Source organism: Carcharhinus amblyrhynchos, chromosome 16 (genome assembly GCF_965287045.1).
Source record: "Carcharhinus amblyrhynchos chromosome 16, sCarAmb.v2.hapA, whole genome shotgun sequence".
Classification (NCBI taxonomy): Eukaryota; Metazoa; Chordata; class Chondrichthyes; order Carcharhiniformes; family Carcharhinidae; genus Carcharhinus; species Carcharhinus amblyrhynchos.
The window spans coordinates 21097106-21117557 of NC_137339.1; the positions used below are offsets into that span (position 1 = coordinate 21097106).

The following is a 20452-nucleotide window of genomic DNA, read 5'->3' on the forward strand; positions in this document are numbered from 1 at the left end:
CATGGACCTCTGGCTTGTGGAAAAAATAACATTGCCTTGCGGAACTGCGGAACTCAGCTTGCTCTTTACCATCTAACTAGCAGCCTCACTGACGAGGAGCTCTGCCCTGGTGGAATACGTGGCTCCATCTACACTGCTGTGCTGGAAATCATCGACAATTCATCCCTGCATGACTCTCAGCATGTGGAATCAACACCACCAGAAGAGTAAATTATTCAGCATTGGGTTTTAGCCCACTGACCTCTATGTAGCAATACCTGACTGGACTTTGATTCTGGACTCTGTAACCCATGTGAAACCATATTTCCCTGTGGTTTCTGAACTGTAAATCTATTCTTTCTCTATCCCTCTCTCTTTACTACCTGTATGTGAGGGAGGCATCACAAACCCTATTTTTTCCCACATTTTGAGTGTGTGCAAATAAATTAATCTTTTGAGTTCATCCTACTTTAAGTTTGCTGTGGAGTTATTAATGCAAAAATTGGATCATACCAAAGCTGAGAGGTTGGGCAATGTGCCCCCACTTCTAAAGAGGGAAATGTGCCAAAAACACCTTTCAGTTTACAGATGGGTGGTGAAAGGAGAAGTTAGTATTGTTTAAATTAGCCTGCTGTCTGATGGTTTCACCTTTGCTCATGTTCTATTTACAAATATTTAAAACTGAATCCAATTTCTCAAACTGCTATGCATTTGTTTACAGTTCAATTATAGAACTAATCCACAGATAACAGCAAACGTAAGGGAGGTCACTGGTGCTGCGATGAGGACACCATCAGCAATGTTTCCTTTTACCACTACTGCTCACTAATGTAGTCCAGTTACATAATCTGCATGCTCTTGTGTTTTGTGCTTTTAATTTTCTGTATTTTGAGGCTATGTTTGAAATCTGAATCAGTATTTCAGTTTGTTTTAAAAATAAACCTTTAATGTAGATTCACCCAGCAAGCCATTAACTCCTTTCAATGACTCTACAAATATCTGTGGCCAAGGAACCATTTTCCCTGATTTTATTGGAGAGGGGAATATGTAATGTGCATTTTAGCACAACATTAATTTACTTAAAATGTACAAGTCATTATCATCTGTGTTAAAATAGCAAGAGGAGAAATGTCATATCACCCCACTAAATACCATTCACTCATTTTGGAAAGAGTAATTTCTATGACTAAATCAGTTCTGAGATAATGTTAGTGTAGCTTTGAGGGTAAAGTATATTTAGTAGAATCTCAGTTTTTTATTTGCATAAAGTTCTGAATTAAATTGTTCAGTCGTTTGTAATTGTCTTCAAATGCAAATAAGAGTTGTAGAGTCAGAGATTTACAACATGGAAATGGGCCCTTCAGCCCGACTTGTCCATGCTGCCAAGTTTTTACCATTAAGCTAGTCCCAATTGCCTGCGTTTGGCCCATATCCCTCTTACCCATGTAACTGTCTAAATGCTATTTAAAAGACAAAATTGTACCCACCTCTACTATTACTTCTGGCAGCTTGTCCCAGACACTCAGACCCTCTGAGTGAAAAAAAATGCCCCTCTAGACCCTTTTGTATCTCCCCCCTCTCACCTTCAACCTCTACCCTCTAGTTTTACACTCCCCTACCTTTGGGAAAAGATGTTGACTATCTAACTGATCTGTGCCCCTCATTATTTTATAGACCTCTATAAGATCACCCCTAAGTCTCCTACGCTCGGGAAAAATGTCCAGTCTGTCCAGCCTCTCCTTATAACTCAAACTATCAAGTCCCTGCAGCATCCTAGTAGATCTTTTCTGCACTCTTTCTAGTTTAATAATATCCTTTCTATAATAGGGTGACCAGAACTATACACAGTATTCCAAGTGTGCCCTTACCAATGTCTTGTACAACTTCAACAAGACATCCCAACATCTATATTCAGTATTCTGACCAATGAAACCAAGCATGCCAAATGCTTTTTTCACCACTCTGTCCACCTGTGACTCCACTTTCAAGGAGCTACTACCTGTGCCCCTAGATCTCTTTGTTCTATAACTCTCCCCAATGCCCTACCATTAACTGAGTAAGTCCTGCCCTGTTTCGATTGACAAAAATGCATTACCTTGCATTTATCTAAATTAAACTCATCTGCCATTCATCAGCCCACTAGCCCAATTAATCAAGATCCTACTGCAATCCTAAATAACCTTCACTGTCCACTATGCCACCAATCTTGGTGTCATCTTCAAGCTTACTGACCATGTCTCCTAAATTCTCAGCCAAATCATTAATATAAATGACAAATAACAGTGGACCCAGCAGTGATCTGAGGCACCGCTGGTCGTAGGCCTCCAGTTTGAAAAACAATCCTCTACAACCACCCTCTGTCTTCTGTTGTCAAGCCAATTTTGTATCCAATTGGCTACCTGACCCTGGATCCCATGTGATTTAACTTTATGCAACAAGGTATCACGCGTTACCTTGTCAAAAGTCTTGCTAAAGTCCATGTAGACAACGTCAACTGCACTGCCCTCATCTACCACCTTGGTCACTCCTTCAAAAAACTCAATTAAATGTGTGACACGTGATTCGTGAGAATATTTTGCTCTGGTAGCTCCATTGGCCCCGTTTAGCAGACCAAGCTTTAAATGAGTGTGAAATACTGTGGATGTTGGAAATCAAAAATAAGAACAGACAATGCTGGAAATACTCGAAGCAGCTCAGAAACCATTTGTGAAGAGACTAACGGTGTTAATTTTTCAGGTTCATATCCTTTCATCAAAACTCAGGACTGCACTTACTGACAGTGACAATAACATACTGATTCCATGGCCCAGATTATACTGTCAAAGCAAATGTAATGATATCTGCTATTAGACTTGCCCTTACAAATTTCAGTTTTTTACATTTTTGCGTGACAAATTCCAGAAAATTTGAGCGGATAATGGTGCAGCGAGAGGAGCTGCTTATCTCCTTAAGCAATCAAATCGAAAGATTGTGGTGTAGATGAGTGGGCGAATTCAATGTTCGACCAGAGACAAAGAGAAATGAAAAGAGGAAAAAAATTGGATTCCGGGAATGAAAAACAAAGACAAAGGAGAAGTTTTTTTTTAAAATGTCACGTTTTAAGTTTAACGTTTTAAAAATCTCCACCTCATAAAGTCAGAATCCATCCCTGTACTAATTAATTTGTGAGTGTCAGGCAGGTTAGTGCTAGTTATTAACAGTCATCACATCATTAGGAAGCTTAGACTTGAAATGTCAGGTTTTCACTTTCTGCGGTGAGTCCAAAATCACAGAAATGCAGTAACTTCTCATCATTCAAAGCATTTCAATTGTGAGGCAAGCAGTGAGATAACCTTTTCCTGTTGCCAGTGGTGAAGTAGTGGTACTTTTGGACATTCACGATGAACTGTGCATCAGTCCCCCGAGTGAAGTTGCTGTATCATGTGTGTACCAATGTTGGTGAGCACCATTGGCCCCTTCATTCATTAGAGAGAAGGATCTGGCCCCATCTTTCTCAGACCATCACAATTTTGCAGCAACTTGCTGTAGAATGATGGAACAACTTAAATAACTTTAACAGTACGAGCGGTCTTGACAATTGTTGATTGCAGTACCTGTGGCAACAATCAGTCTGTGTTCAGGATCCAAATTCAAATCTAAAATTCCAAAGCTTTTGCACATCTAACCAAATAGTTGATTTTAAGGGGATCACTGATTTTTGGCAGCTCAATTCATGGAATTGCCTCCCCCTCCTTTTTTTCTTTCTAATATCTGAGCTGCTGAACACTCTGACACGCAGATGTGGCTGATGTAACTGAGCCATACCATTACAACCCTTCAGCTCAGTAAACCACAGTTTCCTTTATCAGACTGACCTCAGGACACAGCTGCATGTTTGCCCCCGGGAATGAAAATGCTATGATTCAGATGGAAATGTGTAATCCATGTATTGTCTCATGACCCTTCTCATGAGAAATAACCCTCTAAAGAGAGATCATATTCATATTTTCACAGAAACGCATTGATATTTGTGAATTTTCAGTTAGTATTGAATAGAAAAATAAAAGGGAAAAAAGCTTTGCATTTAAATAGCAGTTTACCCAGCCCTCATTTCAATTGCTGTGGCCATCCAGCAAAGCTCTGTCTAAAAGTAAAGTTTGTTTATTTGTCACAAATAGGCTTGCATTAACACTGCAGTGAAGCTTTCCTGGTCGCCACACTCTAGCATCCTGGTCGGGTGCACTGAAGGAGAATTTAGCATGGCCAATGTGCCTAACTAGCATGTCTTTCGTATATTGGGTGGAAATCAGAGCATGTGGAGGAAATCCACACAGACACGGGGAGAACGTGCAGATTCCGCACAGACAGTGACCCAAGCCAGGAGTTGAACCTGAGTCCCTAGTGCTGTGAGGCAGCAGTGCTAACCACTGTGCTATGCCGCCTCTGTCTGTGCTGGAGACACCAGTTCAGAAGTTATGCAGCGTAATTTGTGAGTGCATGGCATCTAACGATGTCTGCAGTGCCTTTGCATGATTGGATTTTGAATTTTTATTCCTGGAAAGTTGCTGAAAGTACAAAAAGATAACATCACAATGAAGCAAAAACTTACCTGGGACCTGAGTGAACAAAGCAAGCAAGTGTACTTGACCAGTGTTCTTAACTAAACTTAACTCAAGAACAGCTTCTCCCCTGCTGCCATCAGACTTTTGAATAGTCCTATCATATATTAAGCTGATCTTTCTTTTCGCTCTATGTGGAACTGCAACACTATATTCTGCACCCTATCTTTTCCTTCTCCCCTCCATACTCTATGAAAGATATGTTTTGTCTGTATAGAGCGCAAGGAACAATAATTTTCACTATATACCAATGCACATGACAATAAATTAAATCAAAGTAACTCCAGCACAATATTCTGCACCCTCTCCTTTCTTTCTCCCCTACATACTTTATGAAGGGCATGTTTTATCAGTATAACGTGCAAGGAATAATACTTTCCTCTGTACCCTGATACATGTGACAGTAATAAATCAAATCAATCAGATTGCAGGATTGTGAAATTAACAGCACACGGACTTGGAAGGAAGCGTGGAGTGGGTGAATTCAATGTCAAATCAGGTACAGAAAGAGCAATGAAGTGAGGGCAAGAGAGATTGGATTGAGAGAGAACTGAAAAAAAAGGCTAACAGGGCAAGTTTAATAAAAGTTTTACATTTTGAAAATGTCTTAACAATTAAAACCTGAAGAAATGAGACTCCGTATTATAATAATTCAATTTCAATGCCTAAGAGGTTGTCAGTAGTTAAAACTCATCACAACATTTACAGGGTGCTGTGATTTAAAATCGACAAACTCAGTCTGAGAGTTTAGTTGACACCTACCACACAAATACAGCAGCTAGCTTCACACCGTACAAAGCTTTTGAATGATGAAGCAGGCAGCAAAAGGTTGTTTTCACAAAGCTAATGGAAGAGCAGCATAACTCGGTCAGCAACTTTTGCAGATCTAGGATAAATGTGCATTTATTCTTCTGAAGTTCCTGTAACTTTTGTGTATAAATAATTCTAACATTAGTCTCACCATTATTTCAACAGAAAAATCTGGGTGCACCTAGAAGGGAAAAAAAAACAGTTTGGTCCAGTATCTTATTGCTCTGTTTAACTGGTGTTCCATTTTAAAGTATACAAGGTCAATTCAGACCAAGACTCTTATTTCCCCATTTTACTCTTTTCTTTTCCCTCTGTAGTGTACCTTAATAGCAGCTAATGGTAGAATACAATTGTCAGAAGATGAAATAATCTAGGATTTCTCAGATTCAGCTACCATGACAACTAAGTGCTATTTAACTACATCATTGTGAACACAATATATTCCCTTTTTCATTTCATATTGGAGTGAACACCAATTATGTTGGGGGATGGATAGTTAGTGGGAATTCATCCACCATAACAATTCTGGCAAAGGAAAAAAGTATATATTTCCCATCAGAGTGGAAATGCAAGGTTATGCTTATCGAGCACATTTTCTTGTTTGGCTTCTAATGTTAATTGCAGTAATTTTAGTCTTGCAAAATCTAGTTTTACTCTCATTAATCCTAACCCTCATGTCATATGAAACAGTGCAAATGTTGCAAGATCTCCTTCAAGTAACATAACATTGCGTCTCCATTTTCATAGAATTTTTTCTATTCTCAGAATCGTTGTGATAGTATCGATTTGTTTTCGCCTTCTGCTCTCCCCTCCAAAACAGTTTGAGTCTAAAGTGACACATTTATCCATAGTAATGCAAAGCCACCAATATATTGTGGTTTATAATTCTTTTCCAGCATTTAGTACTTCCAAATGTGGAACTTAAACATCTCCAGGTGTTCAAAAAGTGTTATTGTAAGAGCCTGAGACAGAAGAATATAAATCATACTAAGTTGCCAAGACATGACTAAATCCTTATTAGTGGTTAGAAACATATTCATCATTCAATCTCTTAGGACTAATATGTAGAGCTCAGAAGTTAAGTCTGAGGAATAGAACATAATTAGCCACTGAAGGGAGGTACATCATTTAAAGTTTTACTTAGAACTTTTGAGTGAAAAACAGCCCCTAACTCCCTGCCCCATTTGAAAATCATAATTTGCAATTGGGGGGTATTGCTATTTGAAGATAGGAACAAGAGTAGGTCACTGAGTCTGTAAATATATTGCACCATTTATTATAATCACAGGTATTCTGCATTTTAATTACACCTATCCACCTTTGTCCCATTACTCTTTGGATAATGAAAATCCACCAGTCTCATTTCAAATTAGCAACTGTTGATTGCCTTTTACAGAAGAAGTTCAAAATTCTACCATCTTTCATGTGTACACCTGTTTTCACGTTTCATCTCTGAAAGATCTGGCTGCAATTTTTAGACTTACCCTTCGCCTTAGTGCTACACACTCAACCGCCGAGAACAGAAATAGTAGATACAATCTGTCTAAACTTTGTATTCCTTGGCATTGTACCAACTAGAATGCTATATTAACCAGAATTTCTGATATTCTCCCTAATGCAAATTGTCACTTTATCAACCAAAAGCTACCAGAAAGTCATCCAGAACCATAAAATGTACATGTGCTGTCGGGACATCCTTGCATAGCATGCCAAGCTTCTGGTAGAGATGCTGGTAGCCCTTGCTCCATACATGGTAAACATAGTCTCAGAGTGCTTTGCAGAAAGGTGACACCAGGCAGAAGAGGAACAGAGTTAAATAACAATACAGTTGTGGGCTGAACGAATGGCTAGGAAGATGATTTTTCAGGAGGATTTTAAAAACAGGAGAGGTCTGAGGCAGAATTTGGAAATGTATTACATTAAATGTATTGCTGAAACAACAGTGATTAACAGTGGAGTTCAGGGAGTGGGGAACATTGGGCAGAATTTTACGGCCTCACTCAACCTGAGACTGGAAAATCCTGCCGGAGGTCAACGGACCTCCCCATTGTCCTCCCCTCGCCCGCTCCAATTCCCACGGCCACGGAGTGGTAGAATTCCAGCGATTGAGTGCCAGAGTGGTACTTTCTCGTGTATTTAACACACAATTGAGAAAGATCATCTTGATAAAGTTCTCCCCAGGTTCAGATCCCTCTGTGGTTTCATGCAGTCAGTATTCTGAACTGCAAATCTAGCGACATTTTGATTTTTAACACAGCTTTGACTAGGCTGATTCCACAGCATTTAATCAGCTTTACTAATTAATCGGCAACACTGATTCCCACAGCATGCCAGATAGCAAACATTTTACTTTAAAAGTTTGATCGAGTTGTTAACCTTCCAAATTTCGGTGAATATAGCCCTAGTTTGTGCATATCTCTCTTCATAATTTAACCTGTGGAATCTACCTATCATTCTAATAAATCTGTGCTGTCTTCCCTCAATGGCTAATATGTCTTCCCTAAGGTGTGACGGCCACGACTGCAGCACAACATCCATCCCTTGTATGCTAGTTCGCTAATGATTTTTTATTCCATCATCTAAATTGTTAGTAAATATGGTGAATAATTAAGGCCTCACTACAGGTCCTTGCAAGGCGCTATTAGTCACACCTGCCAATTGAGGTACCATACTCATTATCCCTACTTTCTGTCTCCTAGCTCAGCCCATTTCTGATCCAGGTCTGCAATTGCACCAGCTTCAACATTAGCTATCAGTTTATGATTAAATATTTTTATAGAATCCCTACAGTGCAGGAGGAGGCCAATTATTCCATCAAGTCAGCACCACCCCCCTGAGTATCTTTGCTTTTAACAAATGCTTTGCAGAAGTCCATGCAAATAACGTACATTCAGATTCATCAGCACCCCTCAGCTGATGAATCAGTATTCCTCCACGTTGAAGCACTGTGGGTGGCAAGGACACAAAATGTACACTGACTGAGGGGAGTTCAATATCCATCAACAGGAGTAGATGAGTGGCACCACCACTGACCAAGCTGCCCAAATTACAAAGGACATAGCTGTTAGAGTGGCAGGTGGTGAGGGATCCAGCAAGAGGGGAAAGCCTGCTTCACCTCATTCTCACCAAATTACCTGTCACAGATGCATTTGTCTTGGACAATTTTAGGAGAACTGTACAGTCCTTGTGGAGACAAAGGTTCCACCTTCACATTGAGGATATCCTCCATCATGTTGGGTGACATTGCTGCTATGCTGAGTGGAATAGATTGCGAACAAATCCAACAACTGTGAGCCATCAGTAGCAGCAGAATTGTACAAAACCACAGTCTGTAGCGTCGTGGTCTAGCATGTCCCTCACTCTACCATTACCATCAAGCCAGGGGATCATCCCTGGTTCAATGAAGAGTAAACTCAAAAGCATTTGAGGTTAAGCTCTTCAGGTGAATGGAGAACTCTCCATTCACCTGAAGAAGAGCTTAACCTCAAGCTTGTGAGTTTACTATCAAATAAATCAGTTGGACTTAAACCTGGTGTTGTCAGATGTTTTACTGTGTTTACCCCAGTCCAACACTGGCATATCCACATCAATGAAGAGTGCAGGAGGGCATGTCAGGAGCAGCACCAGGCATACCTAAAATTGAGGTGACCACCTGATGAAGCTACAACAAATGATTACTTGCATGCCAGACTGTGAAAGCAGTATGCAGCAGACGGAGAGTGATCTTGCAACCAATGGATTAGACCTATGCTCTGCCACGCCCCCAGCAAAGCTGTTTTAGTACAGCTACAACACTGGATTTGACCTGACAATGCAGAAAATTGCCCTGTTGGGCCCTCCCCACAATAGGCCAGCCAATCACCACTCCATTAGCATATTCTTGTTCATCACTGAAGTCATGGAAAGCATCATCAATAGTGTCATCAAGCAGCACTTACTTAACAGTAACTACTCACGTATGCTTAGTTTGGGTTACGTCAGAGCCACTCAGCTCCTGACCTCATTACACCCTTTGACCAAATGTAGACAAAAGAGCTGAGCACCAGAGGTGAGCTGTGAGTGACCGACCTTGATATCAAGGCAACATATGACTGAGGATGACATCAAAGAGCCCTAGCAAAACGAGTCAGTGAGAATTGAAGGGGAAATTCTCACCTGGTTGGAGCCTTACCTAGCACAGGACGGTTGTGGTTGTTGGAGGTCGATAATTTCAGTCCCAGGACATCACTGCAGGAGTTCCTCAGTCCCAGGGATAGTGTCCTAGGTTCAGCCACCTTCAGCTGCTTCATCAGTGGTTTTCCTTCCACCATAAGGTCTGAAATGGGGAAGCTTGATGATGATTGCACAATGTTCAGCACCATTTGCAACTCCTCAGATACTGAAGCGGTCCATGTCATATGCAACAAAACTTGGGCAACATTCAGGCTTGGGCTGATAAGTAGCAAGTAACATTCATGCCACACAGATTCCAGGTAATGACTATCTCCAACAAAGAACAATCCATTTCCTCTTGACATTAAATGGCATTGCCATTATTGAATCCCCCATTATTAACCATTGACCAGAAACTGAACTGGAGCAGCCATATGAATACTGTGGCTACAAGAGCAGGTCAGAGATTAGGAATCCAGCAGAGCATAACTCACCTGACCCTCCAAAGCCAGTCCGCTACCTACAAAACACTAATCAGGAGTGCGATGGAATACTGTCCACCTCCCTGGATGAGTGCAGCTCCAAGACCACTCAAGAAGCTTGACACCATCCAAAGCAACGAAACATGCTTAATTGATACTCCATCCACCGCTTTAAACGTTCACTTCCTTCATCACTAATTTGCAGTGGCAGCAGTGTGTACCATCCACAAGATGTACTGCAGCAACTCACCAAGGCTTCTTCACTTAGAAGGAGCCTTCCCACCTACAAGAACAAGGACAGCAGACACATTGGAGCACTATCAGCTGCGAGTTCCTCTCCAAGCCACACACCAACCGGGTTTGGAACCATATCCTTCACAGTCGCCAGATCAAAATCTTGGAGCTCCCTATCTAACAGCTCTACATGTACCTACACCACATGGACTGCAATGATTCAAGAAGGCAGCTCACTATTGTCTATCTTGGGCAATTAGGAATGGGCAATAAATGTTGGCATAGTCTGCAAAGCCTACACCTCATGAAATAACTTCTTAAAATTCCTCTTTTCCACTCCTTGAATCACCTCTTCAAAAGTTCAAATTTATAGGCATGACCTACCCTTTACCTCCCCGATTACCTGACAATTTAAGGTATTCAGTTACTCTATCTTTAATTGTAAACTCTTGTAATCGCTGACATATTTGTTCAAATAACTAGAATTCTCTAGTTTCCGTCTTCCACCTTTAAATAGCAGAATAATATTCACAGTTTTTCAATTAAAAAAATAGTTCCTGAATTAAGGGAATTTAGCCAGATTCTTATCTACTTCCTTTAAAATGCTGGGATGGAAACTGTCTGGTCCTGGGGAGCATCAGTGAGCAAACTGAGCATTACTTTCAGTGACGCCTTCCCGTCAATTTTCAGAAGATTGAGAGGAGGCTGATGGGGTGGTGGTTGGTCAGGTTGGATTTGTCTTGCTGTTTGTGGAATGGATGTATCTGGGCAATTTTCCACATATTGGTTAGGTAATAAGGCATTCTCCCTTTGTTGGTTCTTGGACATGCATACTCAAAACAATCCTGGACACTCTCGGGAAATATCACTGCCTTTCTAATGTGCTAGTCAGCTTAGGGTAGTCCTTATGCAAGTTAAATTCCCCGATTAAAATCATTCTACCATTGCTACCTGCTTGACTAATCTCTGCATCTACCCCTTCAGAATTGCTATTAGGAAGCTGTAGACATTTCCCTCAATAACCTTAAATTCATTTCTTAATTAAGCTTCCACTACCCATTTATCTCTTGTTATATCCTCTCTTATTGAAAAATGTTAATCCTTAACCGCTAAGGCTACTCTTCTCACTCTACTATTTTTATTATCTTTATTTCTAAAGACTTGTAACCCTGTTATACATTCATAGAATCCAAGTGCAGAAAGAGATCACTTAGTGCATCAAGCCTGCACCTTTCCTGTCTTATAGTTATGTCTTCATAATGGCTACTCTCCAAGTTTGTATTTGTCCCTAGAGCTTGTTCAATTTGTTCTCTTTGGATTTATATAAAGAATACTTAGCTGGGCCACACACCCTGACTCCCCGTTCTGGTGAAATGGTTTGCCCGCTTGTTTCAGCTCGCTTTAATTCCTTTCCATCTTCTAGTTTTCCCTGTACAAAAAAAAAACTAAAACAAAGTTTACGACTGTTACTGTGCTCTCCCCTTTAGTTGTATTTGAACTGTTATTTATACTTCCATTTTTATCTGAGCCCTGAAGTCATTTCATGAATATTAACAGTAAAAAAAAAAGTACTTTTTAAGATATATTTTTCACAAGTGCCAGAAGTACAGGAGAAGAAATGTGCAACCGAAAGAGAGAATGCTGGAAAATCTCAGCAGGTCTGGCAGCATCTATAAGGAGAGAAAAGAGCTGATGTTTCGAGTCCAGATGATCTTTGATAAAAGGGTCATCTGGACTTGAAATGTCAGCTCTTTTCTCTCCTTATAGAAGAAATAAACTTGAGCTCAAGATGACTGTTTTTTTATCAAGCTACAAAAATTGCAGTTGCATTATTAACATTCAGAATTAGGCTAGAAGACTCCCAGTAGGTGCAGTATGTTTCTGGACTAGTAATCCAGAGGCCTTGATAATGATCTGGAGACATAAATTTGAATCCCAACACTAAGTAGTTAACTCCAGAGTTATTTAATTGTATTTAAAAGGCTAGTATCAACAGTAGGAAGGAAACCTGCTCTCCTCTCCTAGACCATGCTTTATTTGACCCAACCCAAAGAAATGTGGTTGACTGTTAAGTGGCCTCAAAGGTCATCAGTTGAACAAATGAGTGGTGGGCAGTAAATGCCAGCTTTCTCGGCAACCCGTGAATAAAAATAAATTATGAAACTTGCTGGAAATTCAAACTAAGATACTGATTTCCCACAACAGCTGGAAGGTAAGGCTGGCAAAATGACCTCTGAGAAATCTCCAGGTGATCTGAAGACGGCTTTGAAATGGGAGCGGGAAGAACATCAGCAGCTCCTCGCAGAGTCCTACAGTGCAGTTATGGATCTAACACAGCAGCTTCAAATCAGTGAAAAGAACTGGAGTCAGGAGAAATTAGAGTTACTGGACCGATTTAACACTGAGCGGAACCACAGCGAGCAGCGTTTGAAGGAAATGCAGCACAAGATCAATCAGGTACATGCAAAACAACCTCTCAATATATCCTGAACATTTTTATTTTGTTTCTAAATCTGTCATCGTACGAGTGCACGTGAGTACCCAACACCACCACCAACCCCCCCCCCCCCCCCCCACCCTGCCCCCTGCAAGGTTTCTGGATTTTCTGACACGTGCGGGGAAAGTACCTCCCCTTTAAAAGACAAATGTTGGCTATAGAATAGAATTAGAATCATTCATAGAATTCCTACAGTGCAGAAGGAGGCCATTTGGCCCATCAAGCCTGCACTGGTAATCCAGGCCCTATCCCTGTAACGCCATGTATTTATCCCTACTAATCTCTCTAAGGGGCAAGGCCAACCAACCTAACCTGCACATCTTTGGACTGTTGAGGGGAAACTGGAGCACCTGGAGAATGTGCAAACTCCGCACAGACGGTCACCCAATGCTGGAATGAACCAGGGTCCCTATGAGGCGGCTGTGTTGATCTCTGTATCATGCTGGACGAGAGAGAGTAGCACAAAGAACGTGAATTCCCTATACCAGGAATTCCAATGTCACGGCCTCCGTCAGGACCCAGTTTATGTTGTGGGTTACTGTTTGAGATAGGGTGCATCTATTCAGCTCAGCTGGATAAGCATCCTGGACCTTCAAAGAAAGGAAATTCTGGTGAAACAGAAATTGATTGTTTCCCCTTAGACAGGGGCCTACAGGTGAGCTGGCCAGGCTCTATAGTGAAACCTGGCAACTTCCCTGTAATGGAGGGCAGATGCCAGATCTGCTGGGTGCATGGAGCAAATGAGTAATGGTGATATGACCTCCTGCCGTATGCACATTGGGGATGCCCTTTTGCTGACCCTGCAAACTCCAACAACTCCTGGGATTTTTGCAGCCAGTATTCAGCAATTGCCCCAGTATTACAACTATTAGCATCAATGTCAGATATGCATAACACTTTTTATTGTCACCATTTAAAGACACCCACTTCTTTTAACTTGCTTAATGTCATTACAGCGAATGCTGTAATGTTGCCATTACTTTTGTATTGCTTTCAAAAAATGCAGTGTTTTGTTTTGATCCTTTTTGTTTATTTTTTGTTGAGTGGGTGGGCAGATGACCAGCTCCCATTTCAGTAGGTCATGATAGAAGTTAAAGGCAAAGAAAGTCTGGTCAAGATCACCCCTTAACTCCCAAGCTTTGTCTCCTGTGGAAAAATGTATTTCCGTGCAGCCTAGCTATTGTGCATTATGAGTGCAAGGCTGTGCTCTGGAACCTCATAACTTAGTTTGTGACATCACCATCACAATCCAACACCAGGGATTTACAAGATTAAATCTTTTCCATAGCAACAAACTACTTAAGTGAGAAATCCTTTCGTTAAAAGTAAAATCTCTCTCTCCTATTGGGACTGATGCCGTTAGTGCTGACCTGCTCCAGGTTCAGCTTTTAAGGTATCAACAGAAGCGTTGGTGGTTTCATCTATATTTAATTCACTGGATTAGTATAATCCTTCAAATGGAACCCACTCAGCATTACTGTATCCATATTTCTTTAGAGAAACATAATAAAAATGGAATGAATAAAAGATCATTCAGTGCCCCAAGCTCATTTCCTTTATCATGTGCACTGTGTATCATGAGCCTAGCTCTACTTGTATACGCTCCTGTGACAAATTAGACTTTCTGGAAAATAAGGCTTTGTAAATTGTCTCCCTGTAGTAAAATAGCTGGAAGTTTAAAGTGGCATTATAATTCCGGTCATTCAACAGTGGCCAGTTGTATTCACAGAATTCATTCATGTCGTGTTCCATATGACATTTGATCTAAAATCTGTGTATTTATTCTGATAACCTTACTTCCATCTCACAGAAAAGTTCATTAATTCATCTCCCACGATAGTAGTCTTACAGGCACATAAACATAATATCCAAAACTGCCGATTCTTTGCAGTTAATTTAGTTGCTTTTCATAGAATCCCTACAGAGCAGAAGAAGGCTATTTGGCCCATCGAGTCTGCACAGACAATAAACCCACTTAAGCCCTATCTCCATAACCCCAGATATTTAACCCACTAATCCCTCTAACCTACGCATCCTGGGACCCTAATGGGCAATTTAGCATGGCCAATCCACCTTACTTGCACATCTTTGGACTGCGGGAGGAAACCGGAGCACCTGGAGGAAACCCATGCAAACATAGGGAGAACGTGCAAACTCTACACTGACTATGATCCGAGCCGGGAGTCAAACCCATGTCCCTGGAACTGTGAGGCAGCAGTGTTAACCACTGTGCCGCCCACAATTATCATTTCTTCTAAGGATTTTTTTAAAAAGTAAATCCATTTCTAATTCACAGTAACAGTTGTTATTTTGGTAAACTTTTCGAATGAATGAGTGTTCCCCACACAGAGCCTCACAGAAAGGGAACATGTATCAGGAATTGTTATGAAGGTCAATGTGGGATGCACAATTTGCAAACAATGAATAAAAAATCATGTGGGATGTACTTGCTTCCAGAAAACACTGCCATGGTATGAAGCCCTGAGTGGAGAGCACTTAGTTTATAAATTCTACCCAAGAATGTATTCACTCTTTTTAGGACCATTAAGAGCTATTTTGGTTCTCTGTGCTCACAGTTTTGTGGGGAAATGGCGGCTTGGATAGGATGAGAATGCTTAAATTGTAAGTGGCACCACATTAGACAGAGTTTTTATTGGCAATAATCCTAATATTTGATTGCAAATAGGAGTGGTTGACAGAGCACAATGGAGGCTCATCCACATTTGAAATTTAGAGCATTATAATTATTGTCAGGCACTAGAAGCTATACTGCGAACAGTCTGGATGCAGGAGGGACACACGGGACTGTCATGTCTCTACATGTGCCTGGTATAGTAGGTGTGGGAGGAGGTGGAGATACAAGGGAAGACCATTCAATCACTTTGGCAGCAGATGGAGCTGATTCAGTTTCACCGGGCACAGCCCAAGGAAATACAAGGCCACCAATATCCCAGAAGACTGAGCAAGCTCCTGCAGCCAGGTCACTCACTTACCCTACCACGTGGAACTAATTTCTAAAGAATAGGTTAAATTTCAAGTCAAAAAGGGGCAACACAACGTTATATCAAACTGACAGCATTTAGACACCACATCATGGGCAGAACAATTGAATTTATTGTGCATCATAGTTATTTATTATTACTTTGAATAAGAAGGGACAAGTGACTCTCTTGGTCATTTGGCTGTTGTCTGGAGATCTTCCTGAAAGGAATAACATAGATGCCACAGGTCCAGACATATTGCACTGTCCCTCCCAGGTAGCTGGGACAGTAGCTCTGTATAGTGTTGCAGTGAGATCTGATAGTGCACTTTCTTCTGAACAGGAAGTACTTGGCAGAAGCACCATTTTTATGTAAATATATATAAGCAGCTATGTCGTGGACTTCGGTTGAAAGCAAGAATACACTGCATTTGGCATTGGAATCATAGCATTCCAACTGCTGATAGAAAGTAGCAATTAGAAGGCTGTGAGACCTAAGGACTGTCATGAAGGCAAGATTAGCAAATTGTAACTATCAATAGATAGAGTAATTTTTGATCTTTGGCAGACTCCAGTGCCTTGTTTCCTCTGGGATCTTGTGGCACCCAGCAGATAGCAATCTGAGATCATCCCTCCTGCCTCATATCCATGAGTATCCAGAACTTTTGGCTCAGATCAAGCTCAGCATGGGGTACAATGCCTCATCTTGTCAGCTTGGATCTTGTTTGTCTCCCCTGTGGGAGACCTTGAATTTGATGCAGTTGGATTTTGAATTTGTTTTTTGGAGCAAGCAAGGAATGGATTTGGGTTTGCCTGGGCCATTCTGAGCATTGGCTTTGTAACTTTAAATGTGGAGTATCCGCGGCTTGCACTTACCCCGGATTCATGCTCACTTATTGTATTGCTGCAACTGAAATAGCAATTCCAGCTTGGTGTATTGGAGGCAGAGAAATGACCTGATGCCCTTCACTCCTTTTCCTTCGTTCCTGTGTCTGGAAACTGCAAAATGAGAGATCATTCCTCAAACTGCACAATATGGAGAATTTTTTTGTCCATGGGACAGATGTGTTGCTAGTTGGCCAGTATTTATTCCCCATCCCTAGTTACCCTTGAGAAGGTGGTGGTGAGCCACCATCTTGAATCACTGAGTGAAAAGGAGTAAAATTATAATTGGGCTTCATTTAAGTGCAGATTGTTAATTCAAAAAGATAGCAATTTTGAACTTCAGACACAGTCAATGTACAGAATATTGCTGATTCTAAGTTTGTTTAGAGATTCTTTTTTAAAAAAAAGGTTATTTTTCTCTAACGAATTGAAATTTTGGAGAATGCAGTTTTGTTAGTAGCTCATTAGTTTAGGAGAGAAACAAACATTCCCTTTTTTATCATTAAATTTGGAATTGCATCCCCTCACCCACAAATCACATGATCTTAAATAAATTAAATTCCTGCAGCAATTTAGTGTGTTTAGTGAGCGTATCATGATCTGCTTCAAGGGATTTAAAAATTAACTAAAACCGTGATGGAAAATTTGCATTGTGCACTTTCTGAATGGTTTACAGGCTTTGTGAAACATCTATGAGGGAAATCTTGGCCCCTTTACCTCTGCTACATCTCATTGTTGCAACTACATCGCGCAGAAGATCAAAGACCTGTGATAATCCAGTGACATTGGGACAAAGAAATGTGTTATTGTTAAGATAGTACAGGGACAGATTGTGTTTTTTTCCAGATGTTAAGGTGGAGTGACTTGGAGTGACAGACGGTATATTTATGAGGAAATTAAAACAGATTCGCCAGAACCTGCGAACTCCCACATAATTGTTTACAAGTCAAATCCTTTGTGTTTTTCAGATGCTGCAACACAGAAGCAATGAGAAGGAAACTTCAGATGAATTAGAGGCCAAAGGAACTAATTTGCAACGGTAAAAATCAGATTATCTGCATTTAGATGAAGTATTTGTTGCCCAGCAAGAAATTTCATTGTGATAAGAATTTAACATGAATTAGGCTCTAGTTGGCCTTTTCTTTACTAGTTTTCTAGTTTTGTTTGAAGTTTTAAGGTTTGATCAAAATACAAGTTAACTATTTTAAATCTCAAATTCTTTGAGCTGTTTCTCAGACAAAACATTGACGTTTTTGAAAGAAGGGAACAGGGTTAGTCCAATCAGCACCTCCATTAGATCATGGATAATTGGTATCTCAACTCCATTTTACTCACTTTTGCTCCATGTTCCTCGATGCCGAACCAAAATCTATCATTGTCTTGACAATTCCAATTGATACAGCAGCCACAGCTTTTTGCAGAAGGGGATGTCAGATTTCTACTACCTTTTCTACAGAAAAAGTGTTTCCTTTGGACTAATTTTAAAATTATGCTCCCTTTACTCTGGATTTTCCCTATCAGAAGAATTTGTTTCTCTATACTGATCCATTTAATCTTTTTAATAGCCTTAATTAACTCACCTCTCAAACTATTGCAGGAACAATAGCAGCCCCCACTTTATGTAAATTGGAGAAGGCAGTGAGATATTAATAACTCTGAATCGAGGATTGATAAGGAGAATGAAGCAACCATTGGACATTGAGTCAAGCACAACTCATTTCCCTGTAGTTTATTCATTAACACCAATCCCATACAGATGTGAATGGTACCTGCATTTCCTTGTTATTTGTTCTGTTTCACGCATGCATCCGGCACCTCCCTCAATAAGAACAGAATAATTTGTGATCTGTGTTTGATGATTGGCCCAGATGTTTCTTGGTATTGAGCCAGTGAAGTTACATTTTTCCAAAGCTGTTAAATGTCTGAATTCTAGGTATATTAAAATGTCAGACAAAGACTTTCATCCTAACTAGAAAATTAGTATGGTTGACATTCTTGCTTAATAAAGGCAAATTAGTGCGGATGCTGGAATCTGAAACAGAAAATGCTGCAAAATCTCAGGTCGTACAGCATCTGTGGTGAGAGAATAGAGCCAATGTTTCCAGTCTGGCTGACTCTTCGTCAAACATTCTTGTTACCATGGATGTTGTGGTTTTGCCTTTTTTTTTAATTTCACCAAATAACTCATTTTTTAAATGCATTATTTTTAGGGCCAAGTCAGTTTCTTCCATGTCTGAGTTTGAGAGCCTATTGGACACATCTCCATATTTACCTCCCACCTCCGCACCCTTGTCAAAAGGTTTAAAGGACCTTGAGGAGCTGAACAAGAAAAATTGGAAGCACATGAACAAAGATGGGGAGTTGTTAAATGAAAAATCGGAAAGCACACTAATCGAGCAGTCAGATGTGGAAGTGCCTGTCATTTCATCTTGGGACTTCACCATGGCAGCAAATCTAGTTAACCCACATCTCAATAAAAAACAAATGCAGAGGAGTTACACAGCACCAGACAGAACCGGCATTCGGATTTATTACAGTCCACCAGTAGTGCGCAGGATGGATGGTTCTGTGGTTCAAAACAATGAAGGAAAGGTTATGATTGAGCCAGGCTTCTTGTTCACCATGGCGAAACCCAAACAAACGGGGGATTCGGAGCCCCGTTCTGAGAATGTGTGCAGCAAGTGGTTCAATAACCTTTCCAAGCACCGGGATCTGCTGGAAAGTGGCACTGGAGAACATTCTGTTTCCGTTTCTGCTACTGCTGCCACTACTGGGTTTCCATCTGCTCTGCATGATCTGCAAATATCAGGTAACATGAGTGATGACATGAAGGAGGTGGCCAATTGTGTCAGAAATGTTATTTGTACCAGCTCATTGGAAAGGAAGGTTAATACTGCAAGTCAGACCGTTGGACTCATCAGTGTTGGTACTCAAACGACCCAAAGTATTAGTGTTGGGTTGCAAACTGACAGTCCAAGATCTATCTCTAGTAGTCTGCACCGGTCATGGGCATCGAGGGGCTCCTTACTGATGCCAACCCAGAGTTCCCGTAGCAAACAGCTCTCTTCATCTTTGGAAAAGGTGCCGACTAAATTTGAACGACCTTGCTGTTCACCCAAGTATGGTTCACCAAAGTTGCAGAGAAGAAGCTCATCAAAAATAGATCACACAAGAGAGCGAAGTCCGTGGGCCATGTCTCATCGAGGACAAAATGAGTCGGCGTGGGCTAGGTCGACAACCACGAGGGATAGTCCAGTGCTTAGTTCGATCAACGATGGACTGTCCAGTTTATTTAACGTTGTTGAGCACACATCTGGAAGTGTTGACTCGGTTTGGAAATCGAGCCAGCATGAAACAAAGACAAAAGGCGATACATCACGATATGGGATTGTTCAGGAGTTTTTCAGAAATGTCTGTGGCAGATCCCAGAGTCCAACAAATGGAGCCGACAAACCATGGAAAGAACTTGTCTCTGAAGAAAGTGTCAGAAAAACAGATTTGGCTGCTCCAGTGGGCCAGACACAGGTGGACAGTATTTCCAGAATTGTAAATAAAAGACTTCCCAAGCAACCGAACAAGGAGGACCAAAAACCAACATCCCATCCAGCCCAGGGAACTAAAGATCCAGACACACGGGATGCCTGTGGAACATCTGGTCTACTTGAGGTAGCTGAAGTTTCATCTCATTAAAATGTGTCATTAAATTATTTTTAAAACTCTGTACTCTAGATCTTCTACTATTTAACATGCACTAATGTAAAATCAAAAGAATGTTACAGGACAGAAAGAGGCCATTCAGCCCATTTTGCCCATGTCAGCCCTTTTAGAGTGCTTT

At 40.8% G+C, this 20452-nt stretch overlaps 1 protein-coding gene across 4 annotated transcripts in view; it reads left to right on the forward strand.

The window, feature by feature from the left end:
• The window catches only part of mtcl2 (microtubule crosslinking factor 2), a 105572-nt gene that overhangs the window by 71439 nt on the left and 13681 nt on the right, over positions 1-20452 (forward strand). For 3 of the 4 annotated variants that reach the window (XM_080204792.1, XM_080204793.1, XM_080204794.1), the window contains 3 exons: positions 12461-12712; positions 17586-17656; positions 18828-20283. In XM_080204792.1, coding sequence (XP_080060918.1) covers positions 12461-12712; positions 17586-17656; positions 18828-20283 — 1779 coding nt within the window. The remainder of the gene's footprint in view (positions 1-12460; positions 12713-17585; positions 17657-18827; positions 20284-20452) is intronic. The other variant, XM_080204795.1, reaches the window with a different exon arrangement.